The sequence below is a fragment of the Heptranchias perlo genome, chromosome 31 (assembly GCF_035084215.1).
Source record: "Heptranchias perlo isolate sHepPer1 chromosome 31, sHepPer1.hap1, whole genome shotgun sequence".
In the NCBI taxonomy this organism is placed as follows: Eukaryota; Metazoa; Chordata; class Chondrichthyes; order Hexanchiformes; family Hexanchidae; genus Heptranchias; species Heptranchias perlo.
Window position 1 is genome coordinate 29020474 of NC_090355.1, and position 19100 is coordinate 29039573.

A 19100-nucleotide genomic window follows, 5' to 3' on the forward strand; every position below is an offset into this window, starting at 1 on the left:
CCTGTTGGGACAAATGGCCTGTTTCTGTGCTGTAAATTCTATGTTAAGGAGGGGAAAAAGTTAGAGAGGAAAAGAAGTGCAAAGAAGAAAAAACAAAAAGTTAATAGCACCATTAAAAGCTATTCATAAAATGGTGTAGCTCAGAGAAATCTCAGGGATGCAAGGAGAAGCTTGTCCCCTTGGCTAGTTATTCTTTATAATAAATACACTGAATACTTTCTGCTCCCCCTTAGAATTTTTCTGCACATCCCCACTACTCTCAAAGTCAGTCATTTATAGTGCGGTATTTTTCTTTGGGTCCTATCCTCCAATTAATATTTTGACCAGATGGTTATTCTTCATATGTAAGCCCAGACACTGAGTGTTGGCAGGCTATTTGACCAAGTCAGGCATCACAGCAGAGTCTGATCCTATCATCCATAGACACAGTCTTTCCATTTGGATGGTAATTACGGCCAGAGACTCATGCTGATTTTCACCCTTCCCTACGCCAGCAATACAGTGAGATGTACTTCCTCCCACCTGAAGGTTGGTATATCTCATCTCACTGAGCATACCAGCTTTCAGTACTACGCTGGGTACTGAACGAGCCAGGATGGAGTCCCCTACTCACCGCTACCTTGTAAAGGACAGGTGGAGGTTCTGCCCCTTACAAGGAATGCTGGAAAATCTGGGAAACTGCGGAGACCTGGCACAACCAAGTCCCTGCCATTTTCCAGTGAGTTCAGCTTCCTCCACAGTTATGGCAGGAGGCCGGCAAACCCCATGGGTTTTCAGGACCAGTGTCATTGAGTGCCAATAAAGAATGGAAATTTTTCATTTTAAATGAAGATTTTTTTCATCTGAGCAGTTACTATGAATGTTGACATTAAAACTAAAATGTCAAGTTGGAAATGACAAAACTGAACAGGGAGAAATTCTCTAACTAGATTCCCATCATTGAGAATAATACAGCAATGAATTTAGAAAGATACTGGACCAAGACTAGTCAATTTAGCCTTGAATCAGTGACAGTGGTTGCATGGCTGGTCAGATGAATTAACTAATGCATTCCAACACTAATAGGCAACCGTATAATACTGGGAGTTTCTGGTATAGGATTTTTAAAACTGCCCCAACATCTCTGTGCAGAAAGTAAAAATCTTTTGTTTTTTCATATTGTGGCCTATGAGTTTAAAAATAAAATTAACCTCTGCAATCTCTCCTTCACTCCACACCAGTCAAGACTACCACTGACTGTTTCTGGATTCTGAATCCTTGCTGGCACAGTTTTCCTTGTTGAAAGTTTAATGCTCTAGTGTACTGTTATTTCCCAACCCCCCCCCCCCCCCCCCCCAGCATCACACACACCACCCTTTACTCTCCAAGTTAACCTATGTCTCAGAGAGTAGACCAGTGATCTGCTCCCACACCAGCATTCTGCTAACTTTTCTAGTTTCTGTCTTGCACCTTTTACCCGAGTCATAAGGGCCTTTGTCAGCACTATCACACTTATCACATAAATCATTGATATATCCTATTATATACATATTTGATTTTAAATTATGTCTTAGGATGTAACTGTGATGGAGACTTTCTAACTGTATTTCCAATCCTAATTTTTATAATTTATTCTAAACTTACTATAGCATTTTACCAGTTTTTCCAGAGGTTCGTTTATAAACAGGGTTGCTTTGTACTCATATTGGAATGGACTTATGATTCATATACGGTAGTGCGAGAAAGCTAAGAAATTCCACACCAGATCAAAGTTTAAATGAAGAGAATTGACCCATCTGTTCCCATCGAAAGACAAGGACCCAATTTGGTGAGAATAGAAAATTGTTGAGGGAAAAAAGTTTGTAATTCTCTTACCCGATTTCATTGAGGTACGTGAACAGTTCAAGGGCCGAGCTATGAGTGGTCTTGTCACCCAGGTTGGTGACCTTGACAGGGACACCTGCAGCAGAGCAAAAAAGGAAAGCATTTCAAGGCAAAAGATCTCTAACTTCATGGATGGTGCATTAAATGGGGCTGACATATATGAACTATGAATACACCCTAGTAACTAAGAGCACAGTGGGCCTTGGCTGAGGAAGCTGCATCAAGAGACATAAAAACTCCTTTCTTTTTGGCCGTGAAATCATGGCCAGGCCCTTTACTAATTAAATTTCACACTTCAGCATTGTGTATGCCACAGCACCTTCTGTCCCACCAGTACCTCATGCAGGCTGGACAAATGAGCGAATAGAATGGGTTTTTTCAGGCTGATAAATGGAGGGGAGCGCACACTGCACGGTCGGCATGCACACATGCTCCACATTATCCTGCCCTACAAAGGTGAATGTCTGTAGTAGTCCATCAAGGGGAATAACCCCATGAATTAATCATTGCCCAAAACAGGCAAAAAAAGGAGATGTCATTGGCCTTCTTATTAGCTGCACAAAATGAGCAATAAATGAAACAGGAAGCAGTTGGGGGTGTGGAAGGAGAAGCAGAAAGCCAGTCTCTAATCTCCTTCACATCCATCTGTCTACCTTATTAGCATTTAGCACAGCAATCAGTTGCCAATCAGAGTAAAATAGCCTTTTTAGCCTTTTCTCTATAAAATGTAAGCTCCACATTAATGATTACTAAACCCCGACAAATTTTTGCGCCTGTTGTATTGTCCTCCACTCAGCCTCGCGAGCACCAACATAGTCATCCTGTTGTCCAAAAAGCTACTTAAGTTTGAAAATAGTTAATAATTAGATTAAAACTTCAAATAAATTAACTCTTAGATGAATAGTTTTAGCAGGGGGGCTTAGTCCACTACAGCCATTAAAATGTATTAGATTTTGGGGCACCTATTCCCAGACACAAAAGACGTTAACATAATAGCGCTGTAGAAAAGCACTGCAATGCTTCTCTGAAATAAAAAGTAGTGTTAAAAGGGAAAGCTTAATAATGCAACACTTTCAAGATGTAATTCCATTTGTTTCATATCAGTATGATAATTTAAGTATTCCAAAAGTATAAATGTGGAAATAAAAGTTAATACCATATTTAATGACAATACAGTCCCCACCGCTTATAGCGGGTTCATTGGTGTCAATATGATTTGCCCGCTATACGCAGCGGATGCTGTACCAAGAAAACCTGCGCGAGAGCTTCGGGGCCAGGGCTCCTCAAGCCCGCGCGAGAACGCGGGCTGGGTACGGGGCAACGACAAGGAGTTCAACAAACCAGCAAGAAGGGCTCGCAGGAGTTCTGGAAGTCCCGGGGGGACCGAAGATGAGCATAAACTGTTCCTATTACAGTCGGAGGGTGAGTTAAACGAACCGAGTCCGATCTTTTATCTTCGTTTGTAATGTGTTAATTTTAATTTGTGACGGGAAATAGGGAATAACTGGGATGGTAAAGAAAGAGATTGTGCAAACAGCTGCTTGAAATGCCCGAAATAGCTGGCGTAGTTAATACGGATTAAGCGGTGCCTTTGTAATTGACGCCTATGGTAATGTTAAATGGTCAGCACCATCTGCCCGATATATGCAGCTGTCCAGGATAAGCGGGAATGGTGTAAGTGGTGGCGACTGTAATAACAAACACAATAATCGTCCTTCATCAAAAGTTACAAGTTTATTTATGCTTTTGTTTCAACCTCTGCTCCTTGACCCTTGAAGCCTCAGTGCTTCGCAGTCATCTCTCTAAGACAGTGCAAAACTGTTACATGTTACAGTTACAGTGAAAACCCTTCAGATCTCACCGGCGGGAAAAATAAGCTGCTAAAATCCAATGGCACAAAGCACCACAATGATGCTCTAAAAGAAGTATGGCTCCAAGTATACCAATATTGCAACTCTGAAGAGTGTGGATGGTGGCAAACTCGTCACTGGCAAGGCTTAGATAGTGCAGAGATGGCACTATCACTAATGACCTACTGAATAGACAGTAATGGTGGCCATGAAACTACCGGATTGTTGTTAAAAACCCATCTGGTTCACTAATGTCCTTTAGGGAAGGAAACCTGCCATCCTTACCTGGTCTGGCCTATATGTGACTCCAGACCCACAGCAGTGTGGTTGATTCTTAATTGCCCCCTGAAATGGCCTAGCAAGCCACTCAGTTGTACAATCTCACTAAAAAAAAGTCATAAGAATAAAACCGGACGGACCACTAGGCACCGGACACGACAAAGGCAAACCAAGCCCAGTCGACCCTGCAAAGTCCTACTCACTAACATCTGGGGACGTGCCAAAATTGGGAGAGCTATCCCACAGACTAGTCAAGCAACAGCCTGACATAGCCATACTCATAGAATCATACCTTTCAGCCAACGTCCCAGACTCTTCCATCACCATCCTTGGGTATGTCCTGTCCCACCGGCAGGACAGACCCACCAGAGGTGGCGGTACAGTGATATACAGTCAGGAGGGAGTGGCCCTGGGAGTCCTCAACATTGACGCCGGACCCCATGAAATCTCATGGCATCAGGTCAAACGTGGGCAAGGAAACCTCCTGCTGATTACCACCTACCGTCCTCCCTCAGGTGGTGAGTCAGTTCTCCTCCATGTTGAGCACCACTTGGAGGAAGCACTGAGGTTAGCAAGGGCACAGAATGTACTCTGGGTGGGGGACTTCAATGTCCATCACCAAGAGTGGCTCGGTATCACCACTAATGACCGAGCTGGCAGAGTCCTGAAGGACAAAGCTGCTAGACTGGGCCTGTGGCAGGTGGTGAGTGAACCAACACGAGGGAAAAACCTACTTGACCTCGTGCTCACCAATCTACCTGTCACTGATGCATCTGTCCATGACAGTATTGGTAGGAGTGACCACCGCATAGTACTTGCGGAGACAAAGTCCCGTCTTTGCAATGAGGACATCATCCAACGTGTTGTGTGGCACTACCACCATGCTATATGGGATAGATTCAGAACAGATCTAGCAGCTCAAAACTGGGCATCCATGAGGCGCTGTGGGCCATCAACAGCAGCAGAATTGTATTCCAGCACAATCTGTAACCTCATGACCTGGCATATTCCTCACTCTACCATTACCAACAAGCCAGGGGATCAACCCTGGTTCAATGAGCAGTGTAGAAGAGCATGCCAGGAGCAGCACCAGGCGTACCTAAAAATGAGGTGCCAACCTGGTGAAGCTACAACTCAGGACTACATGCATGCTAAAAGCGGAAGCAACATGCCATAGACAGAGCTAAGCGATTCCACAACCAACGGATCAGATCAAAGCCCAGCAATCCTGCCACATCCAGTCGTGAATGGTGGTAGACAATTAAACAACTAACGGGAGGAGGAGGCTCTGTAAACATTCCCAACCTCAATGATGGCGGAGTCCAGCACGTGAGTGCAAAAGTCAAGGCTGAAGCGTTTGCAACCATCTTCAGCCAGAAGTGCCGAATGGATGATCCATCTCGGCCTCCTCCTGATATCCCCACCATCACAGAAGCCAGTCTTCAGCCACTTCGATTCACTCCACGTGATATCAAGAAACGGCTGAGTGCACTGGATACAGCAAAGACAATGGGCCCCGACAACATCCCGGCGTAGTGCTGAAGACTTGTGCTTCAGAACTAGCTGTGCCTCTAGCCAAAGTGTTACAGTACAGCTACAACACTGGCATCTACCCGACAATCTGGAAAATTGCCCAGGTATGTCCTGTCCACAAAAAGCAGGACAAATCCAATCCGGCCAATTACCGCCCCATCAGTCTACTCTAAATCAGCAGCAAAGCGATGGAAGGTGTCGTCGACTGTGCTATCAAGCGGCACTTACTCACCAATAACCTGCTCACCGATGCTCAGTTTGGGTTCCACCAGGACCACTCGGCTCCAGACCTCATTACAGCCTTGGTCCAAACATGGACAAAAGAGCTGAATTCCAAAGGTGAGGTGAGAGTGACTGCCCTTGATATCAAGGTAGCATTTGACAGAGTGTGGCACCAAGGAGCCCTAGTAAAATCAGGGGGAAAACTCTCCAGTGGCTGGAGTCATACCTAGCACAAAGGAAGATGGTAGTGGTTGTTGGAGACCAATCATCTCAGCCCCAGGACATTGCTGCAGGAGTTCCTCAGGGCAGTGTCCTAGGCCCAACCATCTTCAGCTGCTTCATCAATGACTTCCCTCCATCATAAGGTCAGAAATGGGGATGTTCGCTGATGATTGCACAGTGTTCAGTTCCATTCGCAACCCCTCAGATAATGAAGCAGTCCATGCCTGCATGCAGCAAGACCTGGACAACATCCAGGCTTGGGCTCATAAGTGGCAAGTAACATTCGCGCCAGACAAGTGCCAGGTAATGACCATCTCTAACAAGAGAGAGTCTAACCACCTCCGCTTGACATTCAACAGCATTACCATCGCCAGATCCCCCACCATCAACATCCTGGGGGTCACCATTGACCAGAAACTTAACTGGACCAGCCATATAAACGCTGTGGCTACAACAGCAGGTCAGAAGCTGGGTATTCTGCGGCGAGGGACTCACCTCCTGACTCCCCAAAGCCTTTCCACCATCTACAAGGCACAAGTCAGGAGTGTGATGGAATACTCTCCACTTGCCTGGATGAGTGCAGCTCCAACAACACTCAAGAAGCTCGACACCATCCAGGACAAAGCAGCCCGCTTGATTGGCACCCCATCCACCACCTTAAACGTTCGCCCCCTTCACCACCGGCGCACAGTGGCTGCAGTGTGTACCCTTTGCAGGATGCACTGCAGCAACTCGCCAAGGCTTCATTGACAGCACCTCCCAAACCCGCGACCTCCACCACCTAGAAGGACAAGGGCAGCAGGCACATGGGAACACCTCCACCTGCACGTTCCCCTCCAAGTCACACACCATCCCGACTTGGAAATATATCGCCATTCCTTCATCGTCGCTGGGTCAAAATTTTGGAACTCCCTTCCTAACAGCACTGTGGGAGAACCTTCACCACACGGACTGCAGCGGTTCAAGAAGGCAGTTCACCACCACCTTCTCAAGGGCAATTAGGGATGGGCAATAAATGCTGGCCTTGCCAGCGACGCCCACATCCCATGAACGAATAAAAAAGTCAAGATTAATTTGTTGCATGGGTTAGTGGCATGCCAGCTAACAGAAGCAACAGAATCTTAACCTCAAAGAAAATAAAGCAACATCGTCTAGTTCTGGGGAATGAAGTGGGGCAAGTGGAGCATGTTTCAGTGAGAGAGCATTTGGGAAACTGATCACAATATCATTAGGTTTAGAGTAGTTATAGAAAAGGACAAGGAACAATCAAAGGTGAAGATACTCAACTGAAAGAGGGCTAATTTCAGTGAGATGAAAAGGGATCTGGCCTAGGTGTATTGGAAACAAAGAACAATAAACGATCAAGGAGGAGATAGCTCAGGTACAAACACATTCCTATGAGGGGGAAAGGAAAGGCATCCAAAGCTAGAGCTCTCTGGATGACTAAAGAAATTGAGATTAAAATGAAACAGAAAAAAGGGAGGCTCATGATAAATGTCAGGTTCATAATACAGTAGTGAATCAAGCAGAAAACAGAAAGTATAGAGAACTGAAAAAGCACATTCGGGACAAAGAGGGCAAGAGAAAAGATTAGCAGGTAACATAAAAGGGAACATTGAAGTCTTTTATAAACATAAAGAGTAAAAGAATAGTCAAAAGGAAGGGTGGGGCTGATTAGTGACCAAAAAAGGACATCTTTTGGAGGCAGAGAGCATAATTGAGGTACTAAATGAATACTTTGTGTCTGTCTTCACAAAAGAGGACGCTGCCAATGTCACAGTAAAGGAGGTGGTAGAGAAATTGCATAAGCTAAAAATAGATAAAGAGGAGGTACTTAAAAGATTGATAGTGCTCAAAGTAAAAAAGTCACCCAGTCCAGATGGGGTGCATCCTAGGCTGCTGACGCAAGTAAGGGTGGCTCTGGCCACAATCTTTCAATCCTCCATGGATAGGGACGTGGTGCCAGAAGACTGGAGGGTTGAAAATGTTACAGCCATGTTCAAAAAAAGGGGAGAGGGATAAAGCTGGTAACTGCAGGCCAGTCAGTCTAACAGGCAAACTTCTAGAGACTATAATCTGGGACAAAATTAATTGTCACTTGGAAACACATGGGTTAATAAGTGACAGCCAACATGGATTTGTTAAAGGCAAATAGTGTCTGATAAACTTGATTGAACTCTTCAACGAAATGACAGAGAGGGTTGACGAAGTGCAGCTTATGTGTATAGGGACTTTCAAAAAGCATTGATAAAGTACCACACAATAGACTTACTAGCAAAATTGAAGCCCATGGCAGTAAAGGGGCAGTGGCAGCATGGATATGAAATTGGCTAAGAGACAGAAAGCGGAGAATAATGTTGAATGGTTGACTTTCAGACTGGAGAGAAGTATACAGTGATGTCCTGCCATGGGTCAGTATTAGGATCGCCGATCTTTGCAATATATTTTTAATGACCTGGACTTCAGTATAGGGGGCATAATTTCGAACTTGGAAATGTAGTAAACAGTAGCAGACCTCAGGAGGAAAGAGACAGATTGGTGAAATGGGCATTCACATGGCAGATGAAATTTAATGCAGAGAAGTGTGAAGTGATGCATTTTGGAAGGAAGAATGAGGAGAGGCAATATAAACTAAATGGCACAATTTTAAAGGGGGTGCAAGAACAGAGAGACCTGGGGGTTCACATATACAAATCCTTGAAGGTGGCAGGACAGGTGATAAAGCTGTTAAAAAAGCATACAAGATCCTTGGCTTTATGAATAGAGGCATAGAGTGCAAAATCAAGGAAGTTATGCCAAACCTTCATAAATCATTGGTTAGGCCTCAGCTGAAGTATTGTGTCCAATTCTGAGCACCACACTATATGCTATGAAAATGCAAATAGCTGTTGTTATTATTTTTAATGGACAGAAAATAGTGGGTGGTGCATGTCCAAAGTTCTGATTGGCACTCCCAGCAGGCAAAGATTTAGGCCATTGAGTCAGATGCTTCTTCACTGAACAAGATACAAGGCTATTTTTGATCCTACAATACTGAAGTTTATTATGGCCCTACTGCGTCTTGGTATGATCAGCTCTTCCCCCATGCCCCACCCTCCCTCATCCCAAAATGAAAAAAAAACCCTTACCATTTTTGAACTCAATCTCCAATTCGTCAGGAGTGCTTGGAGACTTCACTGGGTCGACTGTCATCATAAACATACCATCTGGAGCATGATTCTGTCAGGTCATTAAAAAAAAATTCAATTTCTGATAGCAAAGCATATTTATACTTATTGCAAGACCTCTAAAATACTGTTCTGTAGCTCAGCATTAGGAGGTGCCTGAGCAGTCCCGAGGAGGGAAGACCATGAGATAGGAGCAGGAGTAGGCCATGTGGCCCCTCAAGCCTGCTCCGCCATTTAATGAGATCACGGCTCATCTGATTTTTACCTCAACTCTACTCTCCCACCTTTTCCACATATCTTTTGACTCCCTTGCTGATTAAAAATTTGTCTAACTCAGCCTTGAGTGTATTCAATGACTCAGCCTCCACAACTTTTTGAGGTAAAGAATTCCAACGATTCACGACCCTCTGGAAGAAGAAATTCCTCCTCATTTCCGTCTTAAATGGGCGACCCCTTATTCTGAGACTATGCCCCCTAGTTTTAGATTCCCCCGTGAGGGGTAACATCCTCTCAGCATCTACACTATTGAGTCCCCTCAGAATCTTATATGTTTATATGAAGGGTGATTGTCCCCTCCTCTGTTTATGTTCCTACTTTCTTCCTCTTATGGAAGACATCACGAACCTATTTGGTTTATTCCAATAATACACATCTGCATAACAAAAGCAAAAAATAATTCCATTTCCCAATACTGAGATCCCACAACTTGATGAGGGGTGCGGGCAATGTAAAAACTTGAACATGCTTGATTCCTTACTTAAAAAGGAGATTTTTTTTCCCACCCTTTGCAGTACGCTTGCAGTAATACATTTTGTTCTTGCTTACAAAAGAGTTGAAAGGTAGGTCCCCATTGGTGGATTTAATTTAACATTTTACTTAATTCCGTATTCATTTTCTGACTTCAGACGACAGCTCAGATAGAATGAATCTGTGTGTGTGAAAAAAAAGTTGAATTTTTCCAATGCACTTGCTGTGCAATTTAATGGGAAAATCCTAACTGTTAGTTTTGAAGTAATTATCTACTTTGTGAAAATCATCCATTGTGCAGTGCTTAAAAATGGATTTCATAAATGGAACTTGCTGCTTTCTCAGTTTCATGTGCTCAGTTTGCTGACTTCACATCCAGCAATGGGTCTCCAAGTCCTGAGTAGTGACCTATACGAAACCTGAAAACTAGGGGCCCGATATTAGGAGGGAGGCAGGTTGGCAGCGGGGGGTCGACTGGGCAATCGCAGCTTGATTGAAGGTACTTACCTTTGCTTCCGGGTTTCGCACTGAAAAGCTGCGCAGTGGGCGGACTGCGCAGGCGCATCATAGGCTGTCAGCTGGAGGAGCCCTATTTAAAGGGGCAGTCCTCCACTGACTGATGCTGCAGAAAATAAGAAAAATTACAACATAGAGCAGCCCAGGGGAAAGGCTGCTCCCAGGTTTAATGATGCCTCACTCCAGGTCTTACTGGATGGGGTGAGGAGGAGGGGGAAGACAGAGATCTTCTCCCCGGTGGACAGGAGGAAGTGGCCTGCCTCTGCCACCATGGAGGCCTGGCTCGAGGTGGCAGAAGAGGTCACCAGCTCCACCAACATATCGCGCACCTGCATACAGTGCAGGAGGCGCTTCAATGACCTAAGTACACTTACTCATTCCCCTACACTCAGTCTGCCACATCACCACCCCCACCCCACATCTCCTTCTGTACTGCCAACACTACTCTATCACATCACTCCTCACACCCACTCAAAGCTCATTCACATCTTACCTGCACTTACTCACCTCGCCAGTACTCATCCCACCACTACCACTCAACCCAATCCTCATACAATCTCATGGCTCTATCTCATACTCACCCTCTCATGCATCTCTTTCACGGTCAGCCTCACTCAACCTGCTGCAGCCACAGGGCATGCATCACATATGTGCAGTAAGAAGCATAAGGCAAACATGTTGTGAACATGAAGGGGATGCACAAGGGTGTTTGAGGGTTTGTCATGGTTTTTAACTTATATTTGATTTCTGATCAACTCACATTACATATTATATTGTCACCACTACTGCCACGTCTTTGCGAATCTTGCCTGGTTTGTGCAATAATGCCCTTTCCTGAGGATCACTATGAAGACCCACAACTGATGCCACCCATTGTGTCACTGCAGAGTGGGTGTAGGTGTATTTGCAGGGCTCTTCTGTGCAGACGACTGAGACATCGGCGACGACCAAGGTGGCACCCTAGAAGGATGCGAAGAAGAAGTTGTCGAGGGCAGTGGTGACTTTGACAGCGACAGGTAAGAAGATGGTGCTCGGGCCAGCCGGGAGCAGCTCGGCATGAAGGAGGCTGCAGATGTCCACGACTACATGTCGAGTGACTCTGAGCCTCCGTGTGCACTACTGCTCAGAGGTCCAGGACCCTGTGGCGAGGGTAGTGCCTTCTGCGACGCATCTCTCTGCGGTTGCCCTCCCTCCTGCTGTGCAGATGGATGTGTCACAGCACTGTGTTGTGGAGTTCCATGTGTCAGAGGTGGACTGCGTGGCCGGTGAGGCTGATGATGCTGTTCGTCCTCCGAGGAGGTCATGACTGCAGCTATGGCGGCCCTCATCTGGAAGATGTACGTTTGAGGGGGATCCGCAAGGTAGGTAAATATGTCTGCACACCGGGCTAAGTGTGCAAGTTAGTGAATTTTATTGTTAGGAGGAGGGTGGTGGAGGCCAAACTTTGTCCAAAGTGACAGAGTGGCCTCCTGCAATGAGTGAGGGTCTCCCCCCACCCCCCCTCCACCTGTCAAAAGGACCTTTGCAGCTGCCACAGGCTGATGGCTGCAACACATCCATTTCAACTGCGAGTGTTTCCCCCAGTACGGGAAACAGTCTCATTTGAGATGAAAATCCCACCCCTCCTAAAATATGTCAATCAGGTCTGCTAATGACCTGAAGTATCAAAATAATTACCTTAAATGGCATCCCGCCGGTAAGTCCCGCATGCGGGGGCTGCGCGCGCATGTAAGCGCGTCACTGGGGAACCCGGAAATGGGCGGGTTGGAGCCAGGCTCCGGACGCGTCCCGGGAATCCCCAATTTTCGGAGCCCCCCCGCCACGAACCCGCCAGCTCGGGGGTCCAAAAATCGAGCCCTAGCTCTTGGAACCTTGTGACAACCTAGGTCTATCTTCAAGAAGTATCCAATGTACACACACCATTCAGCAGCCCTTTCATCTCACTTGTGGTGCCTGGTGTGTTCAAAATAAGACAAAAGCAATGAAAGAAAAAAAAAGTGTTTCTTGTAAGGTATTTATTTACTCCCCGTTTCCACTCTTTAATTCGCCATGCATCACAGACTCTACTAATGTTGCTCAGTAACCTACATGCTGTGCCATAGAATGGTGAGTCGCATGTTCACATCTGTAGATATAACGAGTTGAAAATCTCAACTTTTCTATTGCAGAGAAAGAATAAGCAGAGGGAAAGGCAAAAGGTGGGTTTGGGGGGGGGGGGGGTGGGCAAGAGAGGAAAAGAGAAGAGAAAAAGAAAAAGAAAAAGAAAAAGTGGGAAATGAGAGTGAGAGAAATGAAAGTGAAAAGAGGGGAAAAAAAGAGAAAAAAAGGGAAAAATACGCCCACCCCAGGGCTGCTCGGCACATCTTTAGCAGTGGGCTATAAAACAGTACTGGCAAAGTCACAGCAGAATCCATCCCCTTTTGACTGAGACAGTCTGATCTGGAAAACAACAATGCACCTTACAACAATAACCAAAATGGGGGTGGGGGGGGGGGGGTGGGGGGGTGGTGGGGGTGGTGGAACTCACATTTTGTTTCAGTTACAGACTAAATCAATTACTAATATTTATGACCTAGTGACAAATTCTTTTTTTTCCAGTAGAAAATAAAGTTTTAGTAAATATGAAAGTAGACGAGACCCCCACAATTGGTGCAAAATAATATCCCCTCCCAGCCTAAATGCAGTTAGGGTAAAAAAAATCCAACACATTTTTTTTAAAAAAAGTCTCAGTATTCCTAGGCTAACCATTTTCAAGTACTGTAGCTTTCAACACCAAGATCAAAATTAAAAATATCCTAGCTCTGTACACTGACTGTTACTCTTCATCCCCAACTTTGTTAGCAGGAAACCGGATATGAACCGTAGAAGGCGGTGGTGTAATATGGGCAATCCGTGCATTGATGAAACAGAGCTCTGTTACAAACTTTGCTCCATCTATTATGGGTTTTTTTCTAAATTAAAGCATGAATATGCTTCTTTCCCTAGTAGAAGGAAAATAACAGTTGCAATAATTCTAGGCTTACTGCAACTTGAAAACAATACTGTAGTATCCCTAGAGATTAGTACCACTGGGAATTTCATTTTTGTTTTAAAGCAGTGCTGGGGTTAAAGAGATTAAAAGAAATTCTACAACAAAAAAAAACTGATCAATGACATGAAAATATTGGTAGAGAACTTTTCCTTCCCTGTAATTGTACTGGTAATACAAAAATAAAAAGCATGCCTCAGGCTGAAAATATCAAATCTGTTCTCAATGAATATATAGGTTTTTAAAAATCCTAAAAATAATTTCTTTAAAACTGGTAACCTTGTGCCAATATTAAAGGCTCTAAAAATCACGCCTTTATTCCCCTCAAGTTGATTTCATCTCATCCTTTGACACGTTCTCAGCTGGAGTCAGAGTAGTCTTAGAGGAGCAAGTCAAGCAAGAAGCAAAGCCTGTAGTTGATATAAAATTTGAGTTGATTTGGTATTGAATGAAAACCGATGCAGATCTATGACCTTGGCAGATGTCTGACCACAACACTTTATTTTTTAAAAATGGGCACTTCGTGAGACTGCGGTAGGACGGCTCATTTGGATGAAGCCATTTAGAGAACGAATCAGTGTCAATAGATAGAATGCTTTATTTAAGATACTGCATCAATCACAGCTTGGGGGATGGACCATCTTTAAAAATACCTCTAATAGCTTGGCTATATGGGAAGAATCCCCATTATAAATTGTGTCAAACACTTGCAGCAAACTTTAAATGCCTTCTCATTAGCAACAGTGTAAATGAAGTGAACAAGGGACAAGCAAAGCAACACAGTAGCATGAAATGATCAGCACGAAGGCCATTTACTTCGGGAATTTGCAAAACAGCCAAAAATGGTCTTCACAGGAGATCAAAAGATCACATTTATAAGAACAAAATGACAAATGTTTTAAATAGGTTCACAAAAAAAAAAGCAGCTTCCCTCAACAAAATCTCAGTTTGTTAATTTTCTACATTGCTCTGATAGATCAAGCAATTTAGTTTACTCAGCAAAGGAAATCACAGAGGGGAAAAAAAACATTTATTTTTGACACTGTAGTAAATATGGTGCCGTAAAGTTAATCTTATTAAAAAGGTTTTGTGAAAGATCTCCAAAACAACCTATCTTCCTCCTGAATCTACTTTTGCTACTATGTAATGGTGCTTTGCAGAACAAGTCGGGAATTTATTGTGCTGTTATCAAGAATTTATTCCTAGGAAACATAAAATTCTTGAAAAGGCACAGAGACTGCTACAAGCATTTAAAAGAGTTACCATACAGATGTACCTTAGTGCTAAAAGGGATATGTCTTAAAATTAGGGGAAAATAAGCAGATTGGAATGGGTTAGCCGAGTCACAATCATCAATTCATTCTCATACTGAGGGAAAGGCCAGTTTTAATGCAATGTCATAGGACAATCAGTTCAGAGAATCACTAGTTTTTTAAAACCTTAATTTGTGTTTACATAGGAAATTTCTACCCGAGATAAAACTGTATACTGATTTTATCCATTGTCTGATGGCAAGTAAAACAATTTGGTTAAGAGCACCACATAATATTCCTCATCTCTCCCTTGCCCCATGTCATGGATAATTCTCTAGTCTACATTAATGAGGGAAGTAATTTGTTTGCATTACAATTGTTCTCTTGTCTCAGTTGTGTAATGCAAACAACCATAGTTGGCCACAGCACATTAGGTTTGTGTCACATAACAAGCAATAGGACACGTTAACTTGGAGCAACTGGTTTTCAAGTTGTGCAAATATGATAAGCCAACATCGAATATATAAAATACTGCTATTTGGAAAGCCATTGAATCAAAGGAATTTTGCGACGGTTGGTGTTGAGACCATCACAAATTGGCAGAACAATGGCAATGAATGTTGGATCACCAATAACCAGCAAGTTCCTGATCTCACCCACACTGCTGAGTGGAGGCCAGATGCTTCTTTATAAGTGAGAGAAAGGAAGAAACAAACTTTAAGCTAAATGTCATATCTTCTTATGTACATTACTTAATTAGTGGTAGCTGCAGTCTTAATCTGAACAAAATCCAGCTCAGGTCTTGCCATCTTTAAAAAAAGATAACTTTAGCAAAATCAGTGTCTATAGAGAAACTTCTCCCTCCTAAAATAAGAAATTCTATGGCATAATAAATTTATGGCATTCAATTTCACTCCCTCCACCAAATCCTTAGAAATGTACATCATCTATCTACAAAAGTTTTGTTTGTGAGCACTTTATTAAAAATACAGTGGATGGCCCAATGGCAGCCAGACACTACCTTACAGGAAGACATACTATTCTAGTATTAATAGAATCCTTTCACTTGCTCCTTGGATGCCAGAATAGACCTAAAGCCAAATAGCATTCCATGCCTTTCTTTGCTGAAGCTCCTAGAAAAGATGAGGGAACAGCATGGAATCTTAACTCTGGCAACATCTTAATGACGATACAGGCCATAAATGCAGGCTCAGAATCACTTGACGCAGATGGACTAATGACAGCTACACGTGAAGTGAAGATGCACCACAAATGGTCTTTATGCTGTTTTGAGTTCTAGAATGAGTCATTCTGTAAAATATGCCGAAATAAAGTGAGTGATTCATTTTTCCCCCCATGCTCAGTTTACTATTTGTCATTTTGCCAATGGTATGTCATGGAGATTGGCCCTTTCATAGGCATCAATTAAAATTGGTATTTATTTTCCTGGCTGGTAGAGGAGCCACAGATCTTCTATAGGTTATACTGTAACAATGTGCAGGATATTTTCCCACATAAGACGACATGTCAATGTCAATGTCTATGTCAGAATTCTGAAGTTTACTGATTAGCTCCTCATCAGTAATTAGAGCTAAAACGGTTTACAAACTTTTTTTTTTGGGGGGGGGGGGGGGAGGGGGAAGAGAGAGTGGCAAAAATCCCAAAAGCAATGATGAACTCAACTACATTTTAAAAATGTACTTTACAGACAGGAGGTAAAAGACTCATAGGAAGAAAACAATTTTTTTGTCAACCATTCTGAAGTTATTTTAAATTAGGACTGCAAATCAAGTTAGGTTTGTAAAACTTTTAGAAACTTTGGAGGTGAGCGATGTAGAATCGGGTAGTGAATCATTCATACACAGTCCCTAAACAGCACTTAGCAGCTGGTACAAAAGGGCCATTGGCATGGGGCTTGTGAACAGATCATCTACCCTCTTGGCCAGATAATGGTATGTTTCTGACTTCACTGCTGTTGATGAATGTCCTACAACTGCTGAATTACATGCGAATTGTGAAGTCTGTAACAGGGTTTAGTTGGAGCTGTGGCCCAATCTGGTTGCTGCCATAAACAGAGCACATCAGACAACAGAACAGTTGGTCCAATTAGAATTAGACTTTTCTCTCTAAATTTTTTACTTCAACTGACCATTCGATATTGAGCTTGGATTCATAAATTAACAGCTTAACAAATCAATGGTGCCCTTGTATGGTAAAATCTGTCCCACAAAAATCACGTGTATCTCTATTTTACTATTCATTTCAAAAGATTTCTGAAAGTTAGAGCAGAGCACCAATCGCTCTTCAATATTTAAGGGCATAAAAACATGAATGAAGGTGCAATTCATGAATCACATTTTACACAGCTCATGATGGTGGGTTACTCATACACCTGGTCAATTGAGATCAAGTCTTGTATTAATCTATATACTCAGGTGAACTTTCACATCTCATTTGAATGTTTTTGTTTACACTGATGTGAACACTTTTATGTTTTTTTTTACTATAACATAATCTAACATTGCAGTAGATAAGATGCAATCTGAAGTTTTACGTTGGGAGGGACACCTACCATTATGAAAACCCAATTGTTAAAGAATTCTGATTTAACTTTATTTTTTGTTTTATTCCACCCTTTTTCTATTTTTTTTTAAAAAAGGGTTTCAACAGCAAACACTGAATTGACAAAATCACTGGGTAAGGGTTGTGGCTTGAAGGGGTTGATGGGTTGTATGTTAGTTCAGCACCATTGCATTTCCCTTCTTTAGGCTTTCCTGGACCATAACTTGACAATGAGGACAGTCAAGAGACCATTTCACAGGCTTGTGTCAATGTAGCTCTGGACTGGTCATTAAGAGATGTGTGAAAGTAGCCATGGTACATCAGCTGCAAATTTTCCCTCTCTGCAGTGTAATAAATGGTTTCCACTTCATGCTTCCAGTGAGAACCGATACCAGGAATTTGTGCATGGAATCATTTGTGCCAACCACTGCCGTACTGCTTCATTGCGCAAGTTAAAATGGGACCCAAGCAAGTTTCTTACAGTTCACAATCACAGAGGCCATAATATCAAATAAATCAGAAAGAGCTCAAAATTATGCTCTGAAAAATATCCTTCAGCTGAAATGCCATGCTGCTATGTTATGCCTCCAGGTACCAGTTCCACTGTGTAATTTGTAGCTATAACTAGCTTTTTTTTCCTGAGACACTCACTTCCTCATCTCAATTTGTTGACATTTTTGACACTATGTCAATTGCAGTAAGTTGCAGTTATAAAAACTGCAGCATACATGTTCAGTTTAGAAACAGAGTGCCATCATTTGTTTGTCTGACGTGTTGGTGTAAGGCAGACAGTGAACAAGGTACACAAGGGAGAAAAGCAGTTTGAGCAAACACTCTATAATAAGTCAGCATGGCAATATAATGGGCCAGGGACTAAGCAGGAGCATTATATCTTATTCAAAGAGCCGAAATTTCTGAAAGTTACTCTGGATCCTTTAGACCATGCTGTGATTTCCATTAGATGATTTACTATTTTACAGATTGTAGCAGGATGCTACAAGAGAACTATGACGCAACAATTCTTAAGTAATGCTTTAAAAAAATACGCAGAATGGTAATAATGGCTAGATGGAAAAATAATTTTCTTTATCGATTCACTGGATGAGCTTGATGTTCCAATCTATGTCATTTTACGTATGTCACACAATTACTATCAGTGACCTTTACTGATAACCATAGGGTTAATGCTATCATGTACTGAGCCAAAAAAAAACAAATTAAAGAGAACTTGTGAACATACTGAACTGAAACATCAGACTTATTTTATATATATTTTATTTAAACACGATAACCAGTCTCTTCCTGCAAATAGAAAGTTTACTTAAATTATTTTTTCCCCTTTACCAAACATTGAAAGAAAAATTCAGATTGTCTCCCATTTGAATTTGACCTCAACTACTTCTTAAAATGAAAATATACCGCCACTCGATCAGCTTTCCTTGATTGCTCTGTGTTCTGCTTGCTGTAGTTCAAAAAAAACAAATCGTTTTGTACACTGTATCACTGTGTTCCATTTAGCCCTCACTGTAGGAGGCCAGACTGCAATGTCAGCCTCAGAGAATCTGAAGAAAGTCTATCCAGAAAGGGGTGAAGAGAAGAAATTGGAGGCAAATGGGCCGTGAACTAAACCATCATGTAGAGCTATCGATGCTGATAACATTTATTCAATCGCCTGATATTGTTGAGCTTGGCCTGAATGAAGTCTTTCAGGGTGCTGCATGAAGTTAAAGCAAGTAAATTTCTATCTTTTTCTGCATTAGCTGCCTCACTGCCTTTCAATCGGCCTCACAAAAGCAGAAAATGGTTATACCATCTGCTTTCAATTCTCTGTAGCCAAATGTTCTTGTTGCGCCACTGC

At 42.8% G+C, this 19100-nt stretch overlaps 1 protein-coding gene across 1 annotated transcript in view; it reads right to left on the reverse strand.

Moving 5' to 3' along the window:
- The window catches only part of ass1 (argininosuccinate synthase 1), a 115061-nt gene that overhangs the window by 44196 nt on the left and 51765 nt on the right, over nt 1-19100 (reverse strand). Inside the window, exons 9-10 of the mRNA XM_067969848.1 lie at nt 9098-9188; nt 1855-1939 (exon numbers count right to left, since the gene is read on the reverse strand). Of these exons, the coding sequence (XP_067825949.1) occupies nt 1855-1939; nt 9098-9188 (176 nt within the window). The remainder of the gene's footprint in view (nt 1-1854; nt 1940-9097; nt 9189-19100) is intronic.